The sequence below is a fragment of the Rhincodon typus genome, chromosome 8, assembly GCF_021869965.1.
Source record: "Rhincodon typus isolate 14 chromosome 8, sRhiTyp1.1, whole genome shotgun sequence".
NCBI classification, from domain to species: domain Eukaryota; kingdom Metazoa; phylum Chordata; class Chondrichthyes; order Orectolobiformes; family Rhincodontidae; genus Rhincodon; species Rhincodon typus.
Window position 1 is genome coordinate 62,796,421 of NC_063339.1, and position 20,957 is coordinate 62,817,377.

The window sequence follows — 20,957 nt, forward strand, 5'->3', positions numbered from 1 at the left end:
ATAACTTTCCTGCAATTAGGGGCTCCTGAGGTTAATAGTAGTTGATTTTGTTGGATAATCTTTCTGAAAATGTATCTTTTCCTCTTTGCTACATTAGTGCCTTGCTTAAGGTTTGTCCGAAGTCATAGCTAACCGTTACTTTAGGTTATTTTGCTGTTTGTAATGGCTGTAGTTTGTGCACGAGGTTTATTTGGTGGATGTCCGTTCTTACTTTCCAATTGAAAAATTGCACAGGCAAGTACAGAATAAGATCTATTGCCATAAAACAAGCAATTAATCTGCTTGTTTCGGGGGTGGGATAAGATGTTAGGCATTCTTTTTGTGAAATTTTTTTAGATGAAAGCAATTTTTTTAAAAATTACGGTGCATATGTTGCCTTTTATTTTTGGCCTAAATGAAACTTGAATCAACCAATTTCTTGGGTTGACATTGCAATGTTTCAGCACTGACATTGCGGCATAACTGCAACAACAGGGAATACTACCACCACTAATTTATTTGCTGGGTGTTTAAAATTTTAAACCTTTATTGTACTTTAAATTCTCCTTTGTACCATGCTCTTAAGACATACATAACATTTCAGGTTTCATATGCTTGCAAAGTTTGGGCATTAGGAATTTTGAGAGACTGGAGAAACTGTCCCTATTGAATTTACGATTATTGTTTTCCAATAAAAATTGTAAACTGAATGGTTCAGTCATTTATTCCAATCTTGAGTTATAGTAAAGTTCTCATCTCTTTACCCTAGACATTAAAAAAAAAACAAAACCTAAACCTATCAGTTTTATTTCTAACTTACAAATGATTTTATATCATTGTTTCCTTGTTTAATACCATTTTACCCCGTACGCCAACATTTGCAGTTGCCATAGATGATGGCATATAAATCATAGTGGTTATAAAATAACCCAGGTTATTCAGTCACAAAAGTTATGTATATAAGTAAACCTTTGCTTTTTGGTCATAGCATGCTACGTTCGCATCAAACCATAAATGCATGCTTCACTTACTGGTACTTTATAACTGAGTGCAAGTGATCAAGCAGGTGACAGGAAACAAACAAGGAGAATGCCAGAGAAAAGGTCTGCTAGCATCTGTGGTGACAGAAATAGAGCTTCATCTCATTTCCTGTCAAGAGGTCAGTGCTGCAACCTGACAGTAGGTTTTGGAAAGAAGGCTGGCTTCTCCCAGGTTCAGACCATTATAGACCGTATACAAAGTGTGTTAAAAGGCCCATTTCATGATGTAGTTGACTTCATCAATACCAAAAGGTTCCATTCCATCAATGTGCAAGTTATCTGTGATCATTGATACCACATATTTAAAGTCTGTTCCAGGTACCCTTGGAGCTGTATGCTGACTCTATCCTTGAGGATGCTCATATTCTCAAGGGCCAGATGCCTTACAAGGATGGTTACTCAGAGATGGGTGTTGCCCTCTGCAACCAAGGTTTATGACTGTCACATAGACCCCCTCCCCTGACTGAAGCCGACTGCAGGTACAGTGCAGATCATTCTTCAACCAGGGTCATGTGTATCAGACAATAGGACTGCTGAAGGAGAGGTTCTAATGCTTGAATCTGTCTGAGGAAACTTTGCAGTGCAATCTAAACAGATGTGTCACATAATTCTTGCATGCTGTGCTTTGCACAACTGGAACAGACAAGGAATTGATATCATAGATTCTGAAGAGGTGGGAGAGTAGCAGGAATAGCACTCAATTAGACAGCATTGAAAGTTGAAATGAGGCAAAGGATGGGTAAGCTGTGTAACTTGGTTCTTAGAGTAAATTTACTATTTTTAGATCCTGGAAATCTGAAATAAGAACTAAAAATAAAGCTGAATAAATCTCATCAAGTCAGAAGCAACTTTGAAGAGAAAGAAAATTAATGTTTCGTGTCAAATAAAAACCAAAGGAACTGCAGATGCTGTAAATCAGGAACAAAAACAAAGTTGCTGGAAAAGCTCAGGAGGTCTGGCAGCATCTGTGAAGGAAAAAGCAGAGTTAACATTTCAGGTCCAGTGACCCTTCCACAGAACTAAAGGTTCTAACAGTTCTGAGGAAGGGTCACCGGACCCGAAACATTAACTCTGAAAAGCTGAGCTTTTCCAGCAATTTTGTTTTTATTGTTGTTGTTAATATTTCATGTTGATAGTCTATCATCAGAACTGAGGGGAAATAGATGTGGAAGAGTAATGCATCTGCTGGAAGGGGAGTAGGAGCAAGAAGAATAAAGGAGAAGATCTGTGAGAGGGTGGAGGCCAGGGGAGATGAACAGTTTCATGATGTACCAGCCTGTGTGTGTAATAATGGATATAGTAGGGAAACAAAGGTTATATCCAAATGAGGCTGAAACTATATATCAAGATCTCTGAATGCAACATGGTGGGATAAAGAAAGAAACAGCTTGAAGATCAATTCAGCAAATCAAAAGTGCACAGAACAAGATGGAGGAATGAGTTATGACCTAAAGTAGTTGAACTCAGTGTTGAGCCCAGATGGCTGTAGAATGCTGTGTCAAATGATAAGGTGTTGTTCCTTGAGTTTATATTGAAGTGTACTGGAACACTTCAGGCTGTGGATAGAATGGTCAGCATTGGAGCAAGGTGCAGAATTAATCTGACAAACCAGAGGAAAATCGGGTTGCTGAGGGCATCTTGCAGAGATTTGGTACCAGTAATCACAGGTGACTTGCGCACTGATGGAATAGAACCTTTCTCTGTTGTTGATGTCTGCTGCATTATATGGTGTTTCAACACGATATGTGGCAGTCTATATCATCCTGCACCTTGGAGTGCATATTGGCAAAGCCTATGGCCCAGACTACAACACTGGCCTCACCATGGAGTTAAAGATGAAGCAGTGTGATCTGGCACAAATCATATTGGTAACAGCCTTAATGTATTTGTAGGTTGGGGGTTGAGAGATCCCACACAGGTCCCCAGTAGGTTCTTGGAAGAAGCCAGTTGCATAAAGTGCTTGGGTAGATTCCACCCTATGTCTTTCAGGTTCTTAACACACATAGTATATTAATACAAATCAAACATTTGAGTTATTTATAATTTCACAGCTTTAAAGCCCAAGATTTTAAATAATAATATGTCATGAGTCATCGTTAGGAAATTCAAAAACAGTTTTCCCTCCAAGTTTTTACATTTGGATGCACATAATGATGGATGAAGTATGTAATTAATCTTTAAGAAATTAAAAGTGGGATTTAATGTTGGCAATGGGACTGTCAAATGCCAGCTGATGAGGACCTGTGCCACCTTCATTGGGGAAGTAGCCATCATGCGCTTCATTAGTCAGAGTCAGGCTTTCCGCAGGATGTAGGACCCTGGGCGTGGAAATACTAGACCTGAGAACTACTGGCATCTGATTGGCTGACAGCTCTTCATACTCTGTCACTTCCACCAGAAACAGTGGCTGTTCCTGGTAATGCCAAAGCGTGCAGGCCACCAGTGGGTGAGTGGGTGACTGGGTGAGTGGGTGAGTGGGTGGGGATTACAAAGAGGGGACTGGCTGGCTCTTGCAAAAAGAGCGGGTCTCTCAGCCTCCCCACTACCAGGCAATGAGAGACCCGCAGCTGCCCAGGTTTGTCATGTGGTGACTCCCCTGCTTGCTTAACTTCCCACTTAAGGGCACCAATTAGCAGTTGGCTGGGAAGGTCATGAATGGGTCTTCTCACCAAGAACTTGATTGGCTGGTGGTGGGAAGGCAGAGGGGGCCCCTATGTGCTACTTTCCCGCCACCAAACTCACTGCCAAGGAAAGGCACTTAATGCCACTGTATCGGCATCTTCTGACAGGAAACTGTATTATTGATATATTGAAATACATTTGAAGAAACATGGGATATTTAAAGAATAATAATAACGATAATAAAGAGTAAGGTAGTTTACAGGATGCATCGTAGAATCCCCATATGCAGAAAGAGGCTATTCAGTCCGCCAAGTCTGCACCAAAGACCAACCCACACAGACTAAGTCCCCCACCCTATCCCCAAAGTCCTGAATTCATCAAAGCTAATCTACATAGTCTGCACATCCTTGGACACGATGGGCTAATTTAGCATAGCCAATCCACCTAAACTGTGCGTCTTTGGAGTGTCGGAGGAAACTGGAGCACCTGGAGGAAACCCATGCAGACACAAGGAGAATGTGCAAACTCCACACAGACCAGTCAACCAAGGCTGGAATCAAATCTGGACCCTGGCACTGAATTGTAGCAATGCTGACCACTCAGCCACCATGCTGGATCTGTATGTCTAATTAATAGTACAACCAAGAAAGCATCTTCATGAGCAAATCTAATTTTTTTTTTGTATAAAACTCAAAATAAAATTGCAGTACGGTGTTTATGTATGGAGTTGAAGTCACAAATAAAATTATGTTGGCCAGTTGCAGTGAAAATCTGACCTCAAGTCACACAAGTTGCTCCACTGATATGATGCTTACTTTATTGATTTCTTCCTTTCGTGGGTTAGTGAGGCTGACTGCAGCTAAGTTTAAAATAAATAAACAACAGACAATCTTGCTCAAGACTGCCATCTTCAAGTACTCAGTATTGATGCAGGGTGTTATTAACAATACAGTAAACATCTAAAATTGCCGGGCACATCACCAGCCTCAACATAAATTATGTCCACAATAAGTAATATTTATAATGTTGTTTTTGGAAGATATGCGAGTTTTGTAATCCAGAATTATGATAGCCCATTTCGTCAGTGCAAATGTGGTGGAACAAACTTTATGATTGCCTCCTAAATTCTACAAACAGATCCATTGATATACCTGGCATCAAAGGGGATGCTTCAGAGATGGCCACCCTCATGTGGAATAGCCCATTCTGTTCTGCAGATACACTAGAAAGACCCTTCCTGTCTGCAGAACTTTGCTGTGAAAATCCTTAGCTCCAAAAAAGTTGTATATGCAGTCAATAAAAATAATGAATCTTGTTTCTTTAAAGAAATCGCAAATATAGAACAGTTTTGGGATCTATTTCCTTGCTTATTGAACATTTGGGAGATCTACAAGGGCCCTGAGAAAAGACCCAGACCACTTTTCAACTGGCCAGAGTTCTGTTGAGCCATGAAAGGGTAAATTGGGTTACCCAGTAACTCAGCCTGACATGTCTTTGATGTGTGGTGTAGAGGATAATAGTAACATTCTCAACCTACCTATGTGTACAACCAACGTACCATCAGAACTCAAAAGAATGAAGAAATCCAACAGAATCTGGTTCCACTTCAAAAGCATGTTATCAGATAGAAAAATGGCATTGGAAATGAAAATTTATCAGGTTACCAGAGACTGAAATTTGTTTAGTTTACCTATAACTGTGAGGGAAGTGTTTGATGTCAAAACTTTTATCTAACAATGTGTTGATATTGAAAAAAATCTTTACTTGAAATAGCTTTTGTCAACTATTTAATTTGGTTTTTTTTATTTTAAGCTGGTGAAACTGTGGAAAAAGTTAGCATCGACAAGATTCGTTTCTTCCGAGTGGAGGAGACCTATGCAGTCAAGACTGGAAAGTGGTACTTTGAGTTTGAGGCAGTGACAGCAGGAGAAATGCGTGTTGGCTGGGCAAGGCCATCATGTAGACCTGACCTAGAACTCGGAGCTGACAGTAATGCCTTTGTATTTAATGGTTATAAGGTTTGTGATTTACTGGTGTGTAAAATTTGTAAAATGTGGGCAGTCAACTTACTCAAAATCTAAGGATGGCTTCAGTTTTCAAAATGTAAATACTCTCAGTGAAAAAAAAGCTTATTTATTTTGGAAAGTGGATTTGAAATATATTTCTCACCTTTAGTGAAACTATTTTGAATCAAACTATCACTTGTCTAAAATGTTGCTGACAAGAGAGACATTTTGCCAAAATCTTTTGTTGTGCATTTATCAGTTCAAACGCAAGAATACAAACTGTCAAACAATCACAACATTTTATATTACAGGAGAAACAGGTACTGATTGGTTAGCAAATTCCCTATTGCTTTGTTCTGTCCATGGCAACACATTGGGCAATCAGAGTTGCCTTGCTCATCAGCCACCACCTTTTTCTCTGGTAGAATATTTTGCTGGATTGTTTGGGATTTTTACATGTCACAAAGACTGCAAGACAAAATGTTTTAGCAACATATTTCTCTCTCCAACAATTTTCAACTTCTGTACTTGTCAGGTGATTAATCTAAAATGTTACTTGGTACAGTCAGACATCTAATACATATTCTACTTAGTTACAGCCAATCAAAATAATCTTTGACTTCTTTCCCAAAATAACCTCAAGTTGGCAGGAATAAATTTTCAGTTGTTAATGCTGAATTGAAGTAAAGTGGTGCGTAATAGCTGCCTGTCTAATTTGAAGTAAAATGACTCCCAACATCACACAGGCAGGTTCAGAGAACTAACCGTGTTGCTGTGGGTAGTTTGCTGTTAGGCTAGGTTTATTTTTCTTTTCATTGCTTCACCATTTAAAGGCCCATAACTGCCTAAGTGGGGATATATTTAACAAAATGGATTTATTTCTAACAGAACTGAAAGGTTTCCAAACAAATGTTGCCAACTGTCTGCCAGAGGCCCACCAGATCCATTCATGTATCTGTGAGAAATCAGGGAGCAAATTGGAACAAAGCAACACATCAGTGAAAGCTGCTAATGAGTACTGGAAGGATGTGACTAGGGCTTGGGACACCAGTGACTCTGATACAGACAGTCAATGACACAGTGTAGGAATTGAACAAGAGAATACGTGTAGCCATAAAGGTGCATCAGTGATTCTTTTAATCTTTGAACATTCTGCCACTGCGTAAAATGATAATTCTTGATCATATTCACCATTTCTCTGTGAGAAAGTAATGAATTTGCTTAACTCTCAAAGACAGTCCATCCGGGGTTGAAACCAAAAAATGCTGGAGATCACAGTAGGTCAGGCAGCATGCATGGAGAGAGAGCAAGCTAATGCTTCAAGTCTAGATGATTCTTCATCAGAGTTTTGATGAAGAGTCATCTAAACTCAAAACGTTAGCTTGTTTTCTCTCCATGGATACTGCCTGACCCGCTGTGATCTCCAGCATTTTTTTGGTCTAAGTACTGATTGCAGCATCTGCAGTAATTTGCTCCTACATTTCAGTCAGGAGGTGTTTAATGCATCTGTATGTAGCTGAGGTCCATCAAATGTTAGTACTATCTTCAGCAGAAGTGTGGAATAGCTTGTGGCACATAGGTATAAGGGGTAGTTGTGACCCGATCAGCCTGTGGTCAAGGAATACATGCAGTTAAATGATGCTGTCTGTTGACTGATTACATGACTTAACTTTTGAAAGCTACACCTCGGCATATGAGGTGCTCCTTGGTCATACAGAGGTAGGGGTGCCTGTGCAAGTGGATGACGTTTGCCCGCAATGTTGCTCGCTGACGTGAAGTCCTTCTTGCTTTTCTTCTTGTAAGAAATGAAGATAGAAGGAAAATGGCAATGCAAATTTGTAAGGAGATCTCAGTTATCTGTAAGGATAATTGGGTGGTTATGGAAGGGACTTTTAATTTTCCAAACATAGACTGGGACTGCCACAGTGTTAAGGGCTTGGACAGAGAGGAATTTGTGTGTACAAGAAAATTTTCTGATCCACTATGTGGATGCACCTACTAGAGAACATGCAAAACTTGACCTACTCTTGGGAAATAAGGCAGGGCAGGTGCCTGAGGTGTCAGTGGGGGAGCACTTTGGGACCAGCATCCATAATTCTATTTGTTTTAAAATGGTGATGGAAAAGGATAGACCGGATCTAAATGTTAAAGTTCTAAATTGGAGGAAGGCCAATTTTGATGGTGTTAGGCAAGAACTTTCAAAAGTTGATGGGAGAGCAGGGGTGGATGTTTACAGGTAAAGGGACGGCTGAAAAATGGGAAGTCTTCAAAAATGAGACAAGGAGAGTCCAGAGACAGTATGTTCCTGTTAGGGTGAAGGGCAAGGCTGGTAGGAGTAGGGAATGCTGGATGACTGGAGAAATTAAGGTTTTGGTCAAGAAAAAGAAGGAAGCATATGTCGGGTGTAGACAGCAGCGATCGAGTGAATGCTTAGGGGAGTATAAAAGCAGCAGGAGTATACTTAAGAGGGAAATCAGGAGAGCAAAAAGGGAACATGAGATAGCTTTGACAAATAGGGGTAAGGAGAATCCAAAGGGATTTTATAAATATATTAAGGACAGAGAGGTAACTAGGAAGAGAATAGGGCCCCTTATAGATCAGCAAGGCTGGCTATGTATTGAGCTGAACAAGACTGGGGAGATACAGAATGAGCATTTTGCATCAGTGTGGAGAACGAAATGGAAGATATAGAACATTGGGAAATAAGTAGAGACATCTTGAAAAATGTCCATATTGCAGAGGAGGTGGTGCTGGATGTCTTAAAACGCGTAATTGTGGATAAATCCCTGGGACCTGATCAGGTCTACCCTCGAACTCTGTGTGAAACTAGGGAAGTAACTGCTGGGCCCCTTGCTGAGATATTTGTATCATCATAGCCAGACGTGAGGTGCTGGAAAACTGGAGATTGGCTAACATGGTGCCACTATTTAAGAAAGGTAGTAAGGAAAACCCAAGGAACTATAGACCAATGAGCCTGACATTGGTGATGGGCAAACTGTTGGAGGGAATCCTGAGGGACAGGATCTACATGTATTTGTCCCTGATTAGGGATAGCCAACATGGCTTTGTGTGCAGGAAATCGAGTCTCACTAACTTTATTGAGTGTTTTGCAGAAGTAACAAAGAGGATTAATGAGTGCAGAGCAGTTGGCGTGATCTATATGGACTTCAGTAAGGTGTTCGGCAGGGTTCCTCATGGTAGACTGGTTAGCAATGTTTGATCACATGGAACACAGGGAGAACTCGCTATTTAGATACAGAACTGGCTTAAAGTTAGAAAACAGAGGGTGGTGATAGAAGGTTGCTTTTCAGAATGGAGGCCGATGACCAATGGTGTGCCACAAGGATTGGTGCTTTTTGGCATTTATATAAATGATTTGGATGTCAATATAGGAGGTATGGTTAGTAAGTTTGCAGATGACACCAAAATTGGAGGTGTAATGTACAGTGAAGAAATACAAAGTAAAATGCGATCTTGATGAAAAAGACTAATAGAAGTGGCAGATGGAGTTTCATTTAGATAAATGTGAGGTGCTGCATTTTGGAAAGGTAAATCAGGGTAGGACTAATACACTTGGTCCTGGGGTGTGTTGCTGAACAAAGAGACCTTGGAGTGCAGGTTAAAAGTGGAGTTGCAGATAGATAGGATAGTGAAGAAGGCATTTGGTATGTTTGTCTTTATTGGTCAGTGCATTGAGTATAAGAGTTGGGAGGACATGTTGCAGCTGTACAGGACATTGGTTAGGCCACTTTTGGAATACTGCATGCAATTCTGGTCTCCCTGCTATAGGAAGGATGATGGGAATCTTGAAAGTATTCAGAAAAGATTTATAAGAATGTTGCCAGGGTTGGAGAGTTTTAAGAGGCTGAATAGGCTGGGGCTATTTTCCCTGGAGCATCGGAGGCTGAGGGTTGACCTTATGGAGGTTTGTAAAATCATGAGAGGCAGGGACAGGGTAAATAGACAGTGTCTTTTCCCTAACATGGGGGAGTCCAAAACCAGAAGGCATAGGTTTAGGGTGAGAGGGGAAAGATGTAAAAGAGTCCTAAGGGACAACGTTTTCAAGCAAAGAGTGGTGTATGTATGAAATGAGCTGCCCGGGAAAGTGGTGGAGGCGGGTACAATTACAAAATGTAAAAGGCATTGTATGGGTATATGAAGAGAAATGGTTGAGAGAGATATGGGCCAAATGCTGGCAAATGGGACCAGATTTATCTCGGATATCTGGTTGGCATGGACGAGTCGGACAAAGGGTCTGTTTTCATGCTGCACAGCTCTATGACTCTGAAAGCACTGCAGCTTACTGAAATGAGATATAAGTGGCCGCAGTGATTGGGACAAAGAGAATGAAGAAATAGTTAACTTTTGTGGATGAATCAGTCTGAATATGAAAGGCTACATTTAATCACAATAATGAACATAGATCACCCTATTGCATTAGAAACCGTTTTCCCAAAAATAGCACTCTTGCCACCAGTGATTAGGGCCATGTTTTCCCATTCCCCTAAAACTGAAGAACATGATGGAATGAACTGATCACTAATGGCTTGTTCTTGCAAAGACCTGTTAAGCCATTGCAATGGTCATTTAGAAATTGATTTGGTAAAACTTCTGTGTAATGCTAACTTAATATCCTGTTCATTTTTGTAATTGTGTCATAAGATTTGCAAAATAAGCAAAATTCTTTCTGTTTGACTTGGATTACATTGCATGAAATATATATATTGGTTAAGAATTGATTCCGGAAGTAGATCTTTCTTCTACAGAAAGATCATGATTTCTAATGTCGAGTAATTGCCCCATTGAGTAGAATTGTGTTAAGTTAAAGGGTATCATTTATATCTATTCTTGTTGTGAATTCATACTGAATTCTTAAAAATATTGTGGATTAGCAACATGAATTTGTGCTGGTTGTTGAAGACTCCTAGTAATATTCATGCATATACAATATACTAAAAATAAGATGTAATGATCTTTTCCAGGCTCAGTGTTGGCACCAAGGTGCAGCTTACTTTGGCCGCACCTGGCAGCCTGGTGATGTAGTTGGCTGCATGATTGATCTGCATGATAAATCAATGATATTTACTCTGAATGGAGAACTGCTCATTACTAATAGTGGCTCAGAACTCGTATTTACAGATTTCCATATTGAAGATGGTAGGTTAATTTTTTTTATTTTATTTCAACATTGACAATTTTAATTAGACATATGTGTTGGATTACTGATAGTCTGCTCCATTGTAATATTTCATAATTGCATAGTACTAAGATGATAAAGGTGAAAATGTGAAATTATTGCTATCGTAGCTAAAATATGACACACATTAATTTAAAGGGCAGTATTTACAAGATAGATTTCAATGAAGAAAGCCCTTTGGTCGATTTCATCTCATCAACCAGAATATTATGCCATTGGCTTGCCAATGGCAATGCCTCTTGTGTAGATTTTGATACATTGGCTCCCAGCTACTAGGAGACAAATATAGTAAACCTGACACCTACACAATTCCGTGCTTGGTGACCAAAGCCGTTTTGAAAATCTGGCTTCATTTGAATTCCATCAGTGACTTGTTTGGGCAGAGCAACTCAGCGATCAAAAAGGTTGTCAATGTATAAACATGCAAAGTAGGAGTAGAAGTGGACCATTCATAATTTTAAGGTGAATTGAGGAAGGTATAGGGGAGATGTCAGGGGTAGGTTCTTTACACAGAGAGTCGTGGGTGTGTGGAATGCACTGCCGGTGGTGGTAGTGGAGTCAGATACATTAGAGACATTTAAGCGACTCTTGGATAGGCACATGGATGATAGTAAAATGTAGGGTATGCAGGGTAGTTTGATCTTAGAGTAGGTTAATAGGTCGGCACAACATCGTGGGCCGAAGGGCCTGTTTGTGCTGTACTGTTCTAAGTTCTATGTTCTATTCAGCCTCTTGTGGCTGCTCACCCATAAAGTAATATGCTGTAGAAGGGTCGAGACCCAAAACGTCAGCTTTCCTGCTCCTCTGATGCTGCTTGGCCTGCTGTGTTCATCCAGCTCTACTCCTTGTTATCTCAGTAATATGCCTGATCTTGTTTGTGTTTGGAATGTCACATTCTCATCTGCACCCAATAACCTTAGATTCTTGTTAAGCAAGAGAATTAATCTACCTCTGCCTTAAAAACATTCAGTGATCCTGTTTCCACTGAAATCTGAGGTAGAGTTTTCAGGTAACACAAACCTTTGAAAGCTTAAAGAAAAAAATTCTTCTCCTCTCAGTGCTAATTAGCATCCTAGTTCTGGACTCAGCCACAAGAGAAAATATCCTTCCACATTGACCCTGCCAAGACCTGGTACTTCTGCCCACTGCATCTCCTTGCTTGTTTCACTTGCAGTCACACACACCCAAACCCAACCCCTAAGCAAGTCACAAAACCCCACCCTAAGGGGTGCAATTATCTCCTGGAACGAAGAATCCAGGTAACTTTTCCTTTCCCTGATGACTTAGTAATCTGGGAATTTCTCTGGAACTCAGCTAATATTGGAAGGCTCGCATTGGAAGGGGGAGTGTGAGGTGCAGGTGTTCCCAAGGAAAGGCTGCAGCAGTTGGTAATTGGGTGAGCTGTTTCTTCTGGGGTAAGCAGAGCAAAAAGCTGCTTTAATTTTTTTTTGTGAAATGCCTGCAGTTAGCACCTCTAGACAACACAACGTCAATGGGTGGATCTTGCTTTAAGATTGCCTTGGAATCTGACTGCTATTACAAGGTGCTGACTTGCAGAGGATAATGTCTGTAGATGTAGCCTAGGTCATCTATTGCACATCGAAATAAACCAGGGAGAGGTCAGTTTTATTGATTTCCGTGCATCAGTTTTAAGGCTCAGAACCCTTGCTTTTGAAATCATCGCAATGAACTTAGAAATAACTTTGCTGTTTTGCTATGTGATGCATCTAGGGTCTTGGTATTATCATTTTGTGATCAGACATTTTTTATGCAATACCAATAATACGTGCTTTCACTTGTCACTTACGACAAGTATGCAACTGTTTTATTTAAATTACATCCCATAAATGACGATTAAATTATGCCCCAAAGAGGAAAGTTTGTTTCCTTGCTTTTCATCTTAATAATGTTAGCACAGAAATAAACCAAACCAAGAGATTGTGATTTGTTTTAGGTAGACCGTTTGTGACTCAGAGGAGGTCTTGAGGTGCAATTGGTCGTGTCCCAGGTTTGAGTCCCAACTCAGTACTTGACCAAGGCTGGTTCATAAAATGGCGAAACATTTTGAGTAGCACACACAACACTTTTCACTGTATTTTGTAACCAGATACAAATGACAATAAACAAATCAAATCAGATCAAATTAAATCCTTCCAACGCATGCTAGTGGCAGGTGGTGAGAGCAGTAGAGATTCCTGGCCAGCCATGTGATGGAAAAAAGTATTGGAGTCTCTACCATGTCTAGCCATTGCTGTAGACTACAATATGCTGATAAAAATGTATGTTGCTGCAGCAACTCAGAGTCCCTGAGCGAACTGTAACACACCAGTACCATGTGACTCACTTCAACTCTCACACTATGTAGTCTGGAGGGGATATCCTGGGTATTTGTCATTTTTATCAAATCTTGAATATTTCATGATGATCTATGTTATCACATTTAATAATTATCAGCACAGGTTTATTTTATGAACTTGTTAGTTATTATGGACAATATAGTATGCCATTGTACTGTTCCATCATGACAACTTAAACTTTGATATGTATATTACTCTTACTTCATTTAATAGCCATCTCAACAAACCAATATAGAATATGATTTTCTTTTCCTCCCTTAACTCTAGGTTTCATCCCAATCTGTTGTCTGGGCCTGTCTCAGATAGGTCGCATGAATTTTGGAAAGGATGCCACCACTTTCAAGTACTATACAATGTGTGGTTTACAAGAAGGTTATGAACCTTTTGCAGTAAACATGAATCGTGATGTAGCCATGTGGTTCAGTAAGCGATTACCTCAGTTTGTCCCTGTGCCAAGAGATCACAACCACATTGAGGTAAGTTTAAAAAATATTTACTAAACTCCAAATATATACATTAAAGATTGTGTGCATAAGCCAATACTATGTTGTTTTGGCAAATGAAAGTAGGAATAAACCTGAAAATCTATTCTAAGTTGCAGCATGCTGCTGAGCAGAAGGACCTGGGTGTCCTTGTGCATGAATCACAAAAAGTTGGTTTCCAGGTGCAGCAGGTAATTAAGGCAAATGGAATATTGTCCTTCATTGCTAGAGGGGTGGAGTTTAAAAACAGGAAGGTTATGTTGCAGCTGCGTAGGGTGCTGGTAAGGCCACACCTGGAGTATCATGTACAATTTTCGTCTCCTTATTTGAGAAGGGATGCACTGGAGGGAGTGCAGAGGAGCTCACTAAGTTGATTCCAGAATTGAGAGGATTGGCTTATGAGGAGAGATTGAATAGACAGGGACTGTACTCATTCAAATGTAGAAGAACAAGGGGTAACATATAAAATTATGAAGGGAATAGATAGGATAGAAGCAAGGAGGTTGTTTCCATTGGCGGGTGAAACTAGAACTCGGGGGTATAGCCTCAAAATAAGGGGGAACAGATTTAGGACTGAGTTGAGGAATAACTTCTTCACCCAAAGAGTTATGAATCTGTGGAATTTCCTGCCCAGTGAAGCAGATGAGGCTACCTAATGAATGTCTTTAAGGCAAAGATAGATTTTTGATCAGTAAAGGAATTGAGGGTTATGGTGAGGGGGCAGATAAGTGGAGTTGAGTCCACATAAAGATCAACCATGATCTTATTGAATGGCCTACACCTGCTCTGACTTTTATGTTCTTATGTAACCATGGGAAATCGCAGAGAAATCGCACAATTTGTTTACACAATTAAATTAAAATTTTCAGAGTCCCTTGTGATAGTAACTGATTAGTCACTCACTATAAAGCAATGATTTTGATTACAGAACATCTCTATGACACCTACTGTGGAAAATTGTTAAACTATGCCCTTAATAGTAGGTAGATTATTTTGGGGGAAAGCTTTGGAAGGGTATTCATCTTTGCAATTGGTTCTCTTTCGTTATTGCAACAGATTTCTAATTTCTGAAATTTTCACTATTTGAAACCTTCTGGGAATCATATTGTAATATTTGTGATGCATTTGTTTACAATTTCTTTGGAATGTGTGCCTCTGTCTATATCATACATTGGTTCTAACTTCAATTTTGAATGAAACTTTAATGAAAATAACAGAATTGTGCTGATTTTTTTTCATGTGCAAAGAGTTTGGTAATCCAGTAATTGAGAGCACCAGGAAATTAATGGACTTCAAAAATATTAATCTACATCTTTAGTGCATTGTATAGGTAGAGCTAATTATAACTGTAATGGATGTTGGTTACTATAGTTTTGTGATGCAGTGGTTAGTGTCCCTGCCTCTATGTAGAAGCTCCGGGTTTAAATACAACCTCAGGACTTGAAGACCGGGAAGCTAAGTGCATGGCATGCCCCAACAGATTGAGTTTCCACCTGTAAGTTCTTGCAATACTATTGGCAAGTGGAAACAGCAGAAGAAGTTCCTGCTCAGTCAAGTGATAGAACAAACAATGATTTCTGTACCTCCACTGCTCCAGACTACAATATGTACTTGAAAGTGCAGATTGCCACAGTATCTAGAACTCCCTAAATTATTATTAGATGTCTCTGGAGCAGGTGGGGCTTGAACCCAGACTGGGACTTGAATCCAGACTGTCCAGTCCACAACTACATTCCTATGAAGATCCATTTAGACATTAACAGTTAACTTACAATCTTTTGCTTATTGTGTTATTAAGCTAATGCTAGACCCTCAGTATTAATCCTCTCATTGAGGGTTGGGTGGGCAGTTTAAAAATTTGAAAACCAGGAACAAACACAACTCTAACCTGACTTGAAAAGATATCACCATTCCCTCAGTGTTGCTGGGTCAAAGTCCTGAAATCCCTCCCTATAACAGCACTATGGGCTATACCTATGCCAAATGCTCTATGGTGGTTCAAGAAGGCAGCACATCACCACCTCTCCAGGACAGTTGGAGACAGGCAATAAATTCTGCGTTGGCCCACGAATGAATAATAAAAAAAAAAAATCCATTGTGTCTGCCAATAGCCTTTGAATGTCTGTTCATGGTGAGATGGGATGCTTCTTCGGGATGCTTAAATTGGGCTGCTACAGTGCAATTGTGACTAATTTTAATTTGTTATGTAAATAATAATAAAACTTTAATGTTGCATTTTTGATAGAGAAACCTTACATAAATAACTAAAATTAAAATCCAAATTACAGGTAACAAGGATTGATGGGACTGTTGACAGTCCACCCTGTTTAAAAGTCACTCACAAAACCTTTGGCACTCAAAACTGCATTACTGAGATGACATACTACCGTTTGAGCATGCCTGTTGAGTTCCACGCAGCATATAAACACGAAGGCATTCCACAAATAGCTTATGATGATGGACTTCAAAATGCGGAAACAGTATCAGGAAAGCCTAAACTAAGGTGAGTTCACCTCAGTTGAGGAAGATGCTTTATAAAGGGTAGAAGCTCATACATCTGACTGTATTGCCTTGTTACCAGAAATATTAGCTTGCAAGATGTATGTGTACACTAATTGTCACATTATAGCAATTAACAGCAGATTTTTACCTTGCAAAGGCAAATACCTGCATTAACAGCACATTCTCAAAGTGCATAAAATACCGTACAACTAATGGATTACATTCAATTTGTGTAGCTAAAGGCATGAGCCAATTTTGCACACAGCGGATTGCCAAAAAACAGATGAGAAAACAAGCAGATTGTATGTTTGGCAAATTTAATTGACAGAGAGATGTTGACTAGCACCTCGGGTATCTCTCTCTGCTTTTAGTCAGGTAGTTCCATGAGGGTTAAAGCCATGTGAGCTGCCACTGCCTCATTTTAACTCAGCAGAAAGAAAATCTGGTGTGATTCCCATTCAGCGCAGGCCCACTGCTGCCCATGTTGGTCCATGCTAAAGTTGAATCTCACCCTGAGGTCTATTAACAATGTAGAATTCCCTCAGTATTGTGCTCTAGAATAAGACTTTACCCATAGGGTTTCAGGACCATAAAGCCAGAATGAAATTGGAGTCAGAAATGCATGCTCTTGGAGAACAGCCATTTGCTGTGATTTGCCATGAATTGACTGATGAGTGGGCAAGCTTGCTATCAAATTAAGGAAATGAGGAGTGCTCTTGAAGCTGGTCAGGAGGGACCACTTCAGCACTGAGTAAGCAGAAAGCTGGCTTTTCAAATAAGTGAGACAGTGCATCCTCTCTCCAGCTTCCTAAAGTGTTCAATAAAAATAGACTAAGAACAAGGGGTCACTGCCTGTTACTGCAGCTAAAGTCAAGCAAGCAAGAAAGAACACAAACAAATAAACCAGATCTGCAGATGGTGGATGTCTGAAAAATAAACTGAAATTAGTGGAGAAACTCAGAAGGTCCGGCAGCATCTGTGGAGAGAAAGCAGAATCAATGTTTCAGGTGTGGTGATGCTTCTTCAAAAGGACTTTGAAACCTGGGTGGAACCTCAGTCACGCTCAGACATTAGATTTTAATAGGTCTTTAGTAGCCTTAATTGGTTACCTCCCATTTACTGGCAGGTAGTCCTATTGACCCTGTGATTGTCCTTTAGCAAGGAAAAAAATTCAGCCCCAAGTCGGCACTGAGAATTAAGCCTACAGCTTTCTGATATGGAAGCAAAATATTAGCAATAAACCTGACAATCATAGATATTTACTATTGCTTGTGATAAATTTATTCAATGCGACTAAACAAATTATGCTAGTATTGTTATGGCTGATCTTCAGACAGCGGTTCCTAATCCCCAGACAAAGATAGAAATACTGACTCCCTTTCTTTATTCAGACACCAGTCTTTTGTGGGAAGTAAGTTGGGAACCATAACTGTTAAGTTGCGTGATTTCAATGGCATTTGACACTAGCTGTTGAGCAGTTGTTTTGGAGATTCTGGTTTCTGCGAATTCATTGGGAGGAGTTGTCTGTTTACCTGGTCCACTGTGCTTTTTGACTGGCAACTTGAAAGAGAGAGGGAAATTCAGTTCTTTTCCTTTTTACCTGAAAGCATAGAGGTATCCAGTAGATGTTCTTCAATGTTAACCTTCACAGCACTAGAAAACCCAATTAGGACATACACACTAGAGGTGTAGTTGGTTTTTAACTACTTCTCTTTGGCATTCCAGGCAGGATTAATACAAGTCGTGTCTTTCACTCAGACTGCTTTTGAGATTGGGTGTAATTCACACAGGCATTTTTCTGCTCAGTTACTGAACTGCATTTTCATCCATCTCTGGCTTGCGTATTGTTTTTTTGAAAACCAAACAACATGTGTACTGAAAAGTTCAATCTATCTATATATAATTCAGGACAGTGATCTGTAGTCATAACAGTTGTTAGAACCATAATCATTTTCACCAAATGAACTGTTGATTATCTAATAAAAGGTGATTTTTTTTATTACAATTGACTTGCCGGTGCCCATTAAAGTTGCAAACAAAAACATTTTGTAGAAATAAGTGATTGTAGTTTCCCAAGCCTTATGGGCTTTATAATGTAAAAATCAAGTGCATGGAGAATTGAGTGCAATGTAAGTTTTCTCTGAGCAACACTGACAGCCGCAGTGTTCTGCACTTTCAGATAGAACTTTTCTCCTGAAAATTCACATATTCAATCTTAAATTCTGTAATTTACATAATGTTTTGTTAATAATTTGAATACAATATAAGCCCTGTACCTCTACCTGTTAAGTATTAGCTAATTTTTGGATTGCAATTTTTTGAACAAGCTCTGGCTTTATGGAACTCGCAAAATGTATTGATGAAGTTTATTGTTTTGCTTGTAGGGGTGCAAAGCTCAGTTGTGATTTTCATGGAGGTAGAGATGGCCGAGAGATTGTTAGAAAATCAACAATGGTAATGTGCAAAGCAATAAAAATCACCATTTTCTGTTTCACATTTTGCATGATAACAGAAACTTGCAAAAATATACTTATTAAGTACTTGATTATTGTGTATAACATATCTATATAGAAATATTCAGAAGGCCCACTCCTTCATTTCCAGAAAGTGAAATTTTACAGTTTGATGTTCTCAAAATATAGACCTGCATCCCGAGTTGGTGGCACTTGAGTCCCAATCTCAGTTTATTTTAAAACTTCAATGTGTTCGCCTGCCAGTGCTTCCCTGAAGCTTCAGTTGATCTTTAGACAAAACTTGAGCCTAGAGATTCCATGATGCCACCCCTGTCTTACAACTGTAAAAAGGACACTGAAGTATCCAATACGATAATAAGGCAAAGAACTGCAGATGTCGTGTCCAGTATGGTAGCTAAAGTGCTCATGCCTCCCATCTGTCAATATGCTGGCCATCATATATCGAAAAACTTGTGTAACTATCCAGTACTTTTGTCTGAAATAAATGTTAGTCTTTGTACAGTCAAATCATACATGCAAATTAAACTGTGTTTGATTAAGGCCACCTTTGTAAAATCGTCATTGCAAGTTACCAATGGAAAGCTGTGTTTTTATCTTTTTCATTGATTTGTGGAGTTGGTGAAACAGGAGTTGTCCTCCCAGTTTCAACTGGCAACATTTTGCCAGTATTACTTCTCTCACTACTCCTCCAGTACTGACTCCCTCAAACAGCTTAATAACGGTGCCTCTTCAGACTGGTGAGCTGATTCTGGAGTCATGACAGGTGCCTGAAGTTTACTTGTGACAAATAAATGGGGTTGACTAACACATTTCCATAATTCTGCTACTTGCCTAATTAAACATGTTCAGTGGACTAATTTAGGGCATAATTCATTTGCTAGGCCTTTGAGTACTGAATAACAGGCACAGGAACATAGGAATATAGTAGGCCATTAATCTTCTTAAATCCATTCCAATGTTCAAAGCTGATCTTTGAAGTAATTCCATTTGCTGGCCATGAATGCTCATCCCCAAAATCTATTAATCCCAACCTTAAAGCTTTCTATGTGAAAAAGGTGCAGCCAGATTTCACTCCTGAAAGTCATGCTCTGATTTTAAAATTATCCTGCCTTGTTCGGGATTTGTCTTGTGAAACAGTATAACCATGCAATTTTGCACACTCAAATCATGTTTAAATAATCTTTCCCCATAATTTAACAATTTAAGTTAATGCATTGTTTTGGTGCCCCTTCCAAGACCAGTATATCCTGCCTGCTGTGTTGTTCCTGATGGTAGCTGACCAAGCTTATACACATGCCTTCCTCCTCTTTGTATTCTAGCCTGTTTGAAGTTTGGCCAATATTTTGTGCCTATGCAGTATCATTTTTTTTAACGATTTTTGTACCTGGTCACTAAAACCACCACTTGGTTCCTAGCTTCTTGATATGAAATAACTATCTAGCTTCTACTTCTACAAATTGACACTTGGCCACATGGAACTCTACTGCCACGGTTATATCCAAGCTGTTCATCTGTTGGTGCCCTCCCTGCTCTTCTTACGCAATTTATTGAATGTCCCTACTTAGTGTATTTGGCAAACTTGGATATTCCACTTTCTGTACTTTCATCTAACTCATCGATACACAAGTCCCTCTGACTTAGCTGTGTTCACATGATAATGAATGCCAGCAACTGTGATCCAGAAGTGAGGAGGGAAAGGTTTATGTGTATGAATAGCAACTAAAGTTGTGTTTTATATCATTAAAAAGATACCTGTAAACTACTTTGCAAATGAGCATCATCTATAATATATTATGAAATAGACAACTCTTAAGGATAAAGTGAAAATGGTGTGTGGTCTCTGCCACTTAAATGATATTAGTAAATTGCAAGTTTTGTGAACCATCTCTAAAATACTGCTCATATATTGATCTACATTAGTAATTCTGACAATGTCTATTCATCGTATTTGATATAAAGCACTCCTACTGTCTCTTTGCCATGCAGTATTGTTATGCAGTGAGAATATTTGCAGGACAAGATCCATCTCTTGTGTGGATTGGTTGGGTAACTCCTGATTACCATTACTACGGAAAATCATTCGATGTGAATAAAAATCGGACAGTCACTGTTACCCTGGGCGATGAAAAAGGCAGAGTCCATGAAAGGTAAGCCCTACCATTTGAGATCTTCCTGTAATAAATTACCATTAATTCACCTTTTATGTGAAGTCTGTTGCCAATGCAAAAGTTCTAACAAATCCAAAGTGAGTTATAACTTTAATTGTGATATGTGCCAAATGACAGAATCTACTTTATG

The 20,957-nt window shown here is 39.4% G+C and overlaps 1 protein-coding gene across 1 annotated transcript in view; it reads left to right on the top strand.

Annotated features, from left to right (window-relative positions):
* Positions 1 to 20,957, top strand: part of ryr3 (ryanodine receptor 3) — a 363,324-nt gene that overhangs the window by 178,997 nt on the left and 163,370 nt on the right. Inside the window, exons 26-31 of the mRNA XM_048600437.1 lie at positions 5,454 to 5,659; positions 10,630 to 10,804; positions 13,469 to 13,677; positions 15,972 to 16,186; positions 18,570 to 18,639; positions 20,646 to 20,806. Coding sequence (XP_048456394.1) covers positions 5,454 to 5,659; positions 10,630 to 10,804; positions 13,469 to 13,677; positions 15,972 to 16,186; positions 18,570 to 18,639; positions 20,646 to 20,806 — 1,036 coding nt within the window. The remainder of the gene's footprint in view (positions 1 to 5,453; positions 5,660 to 10,629; positions 10,805 to 13,468; positions 13,678 to 15,971; positions 16,187 to 18,569; positions 18,640 to 20,645; positions 20,807 to 20,957) is intronic.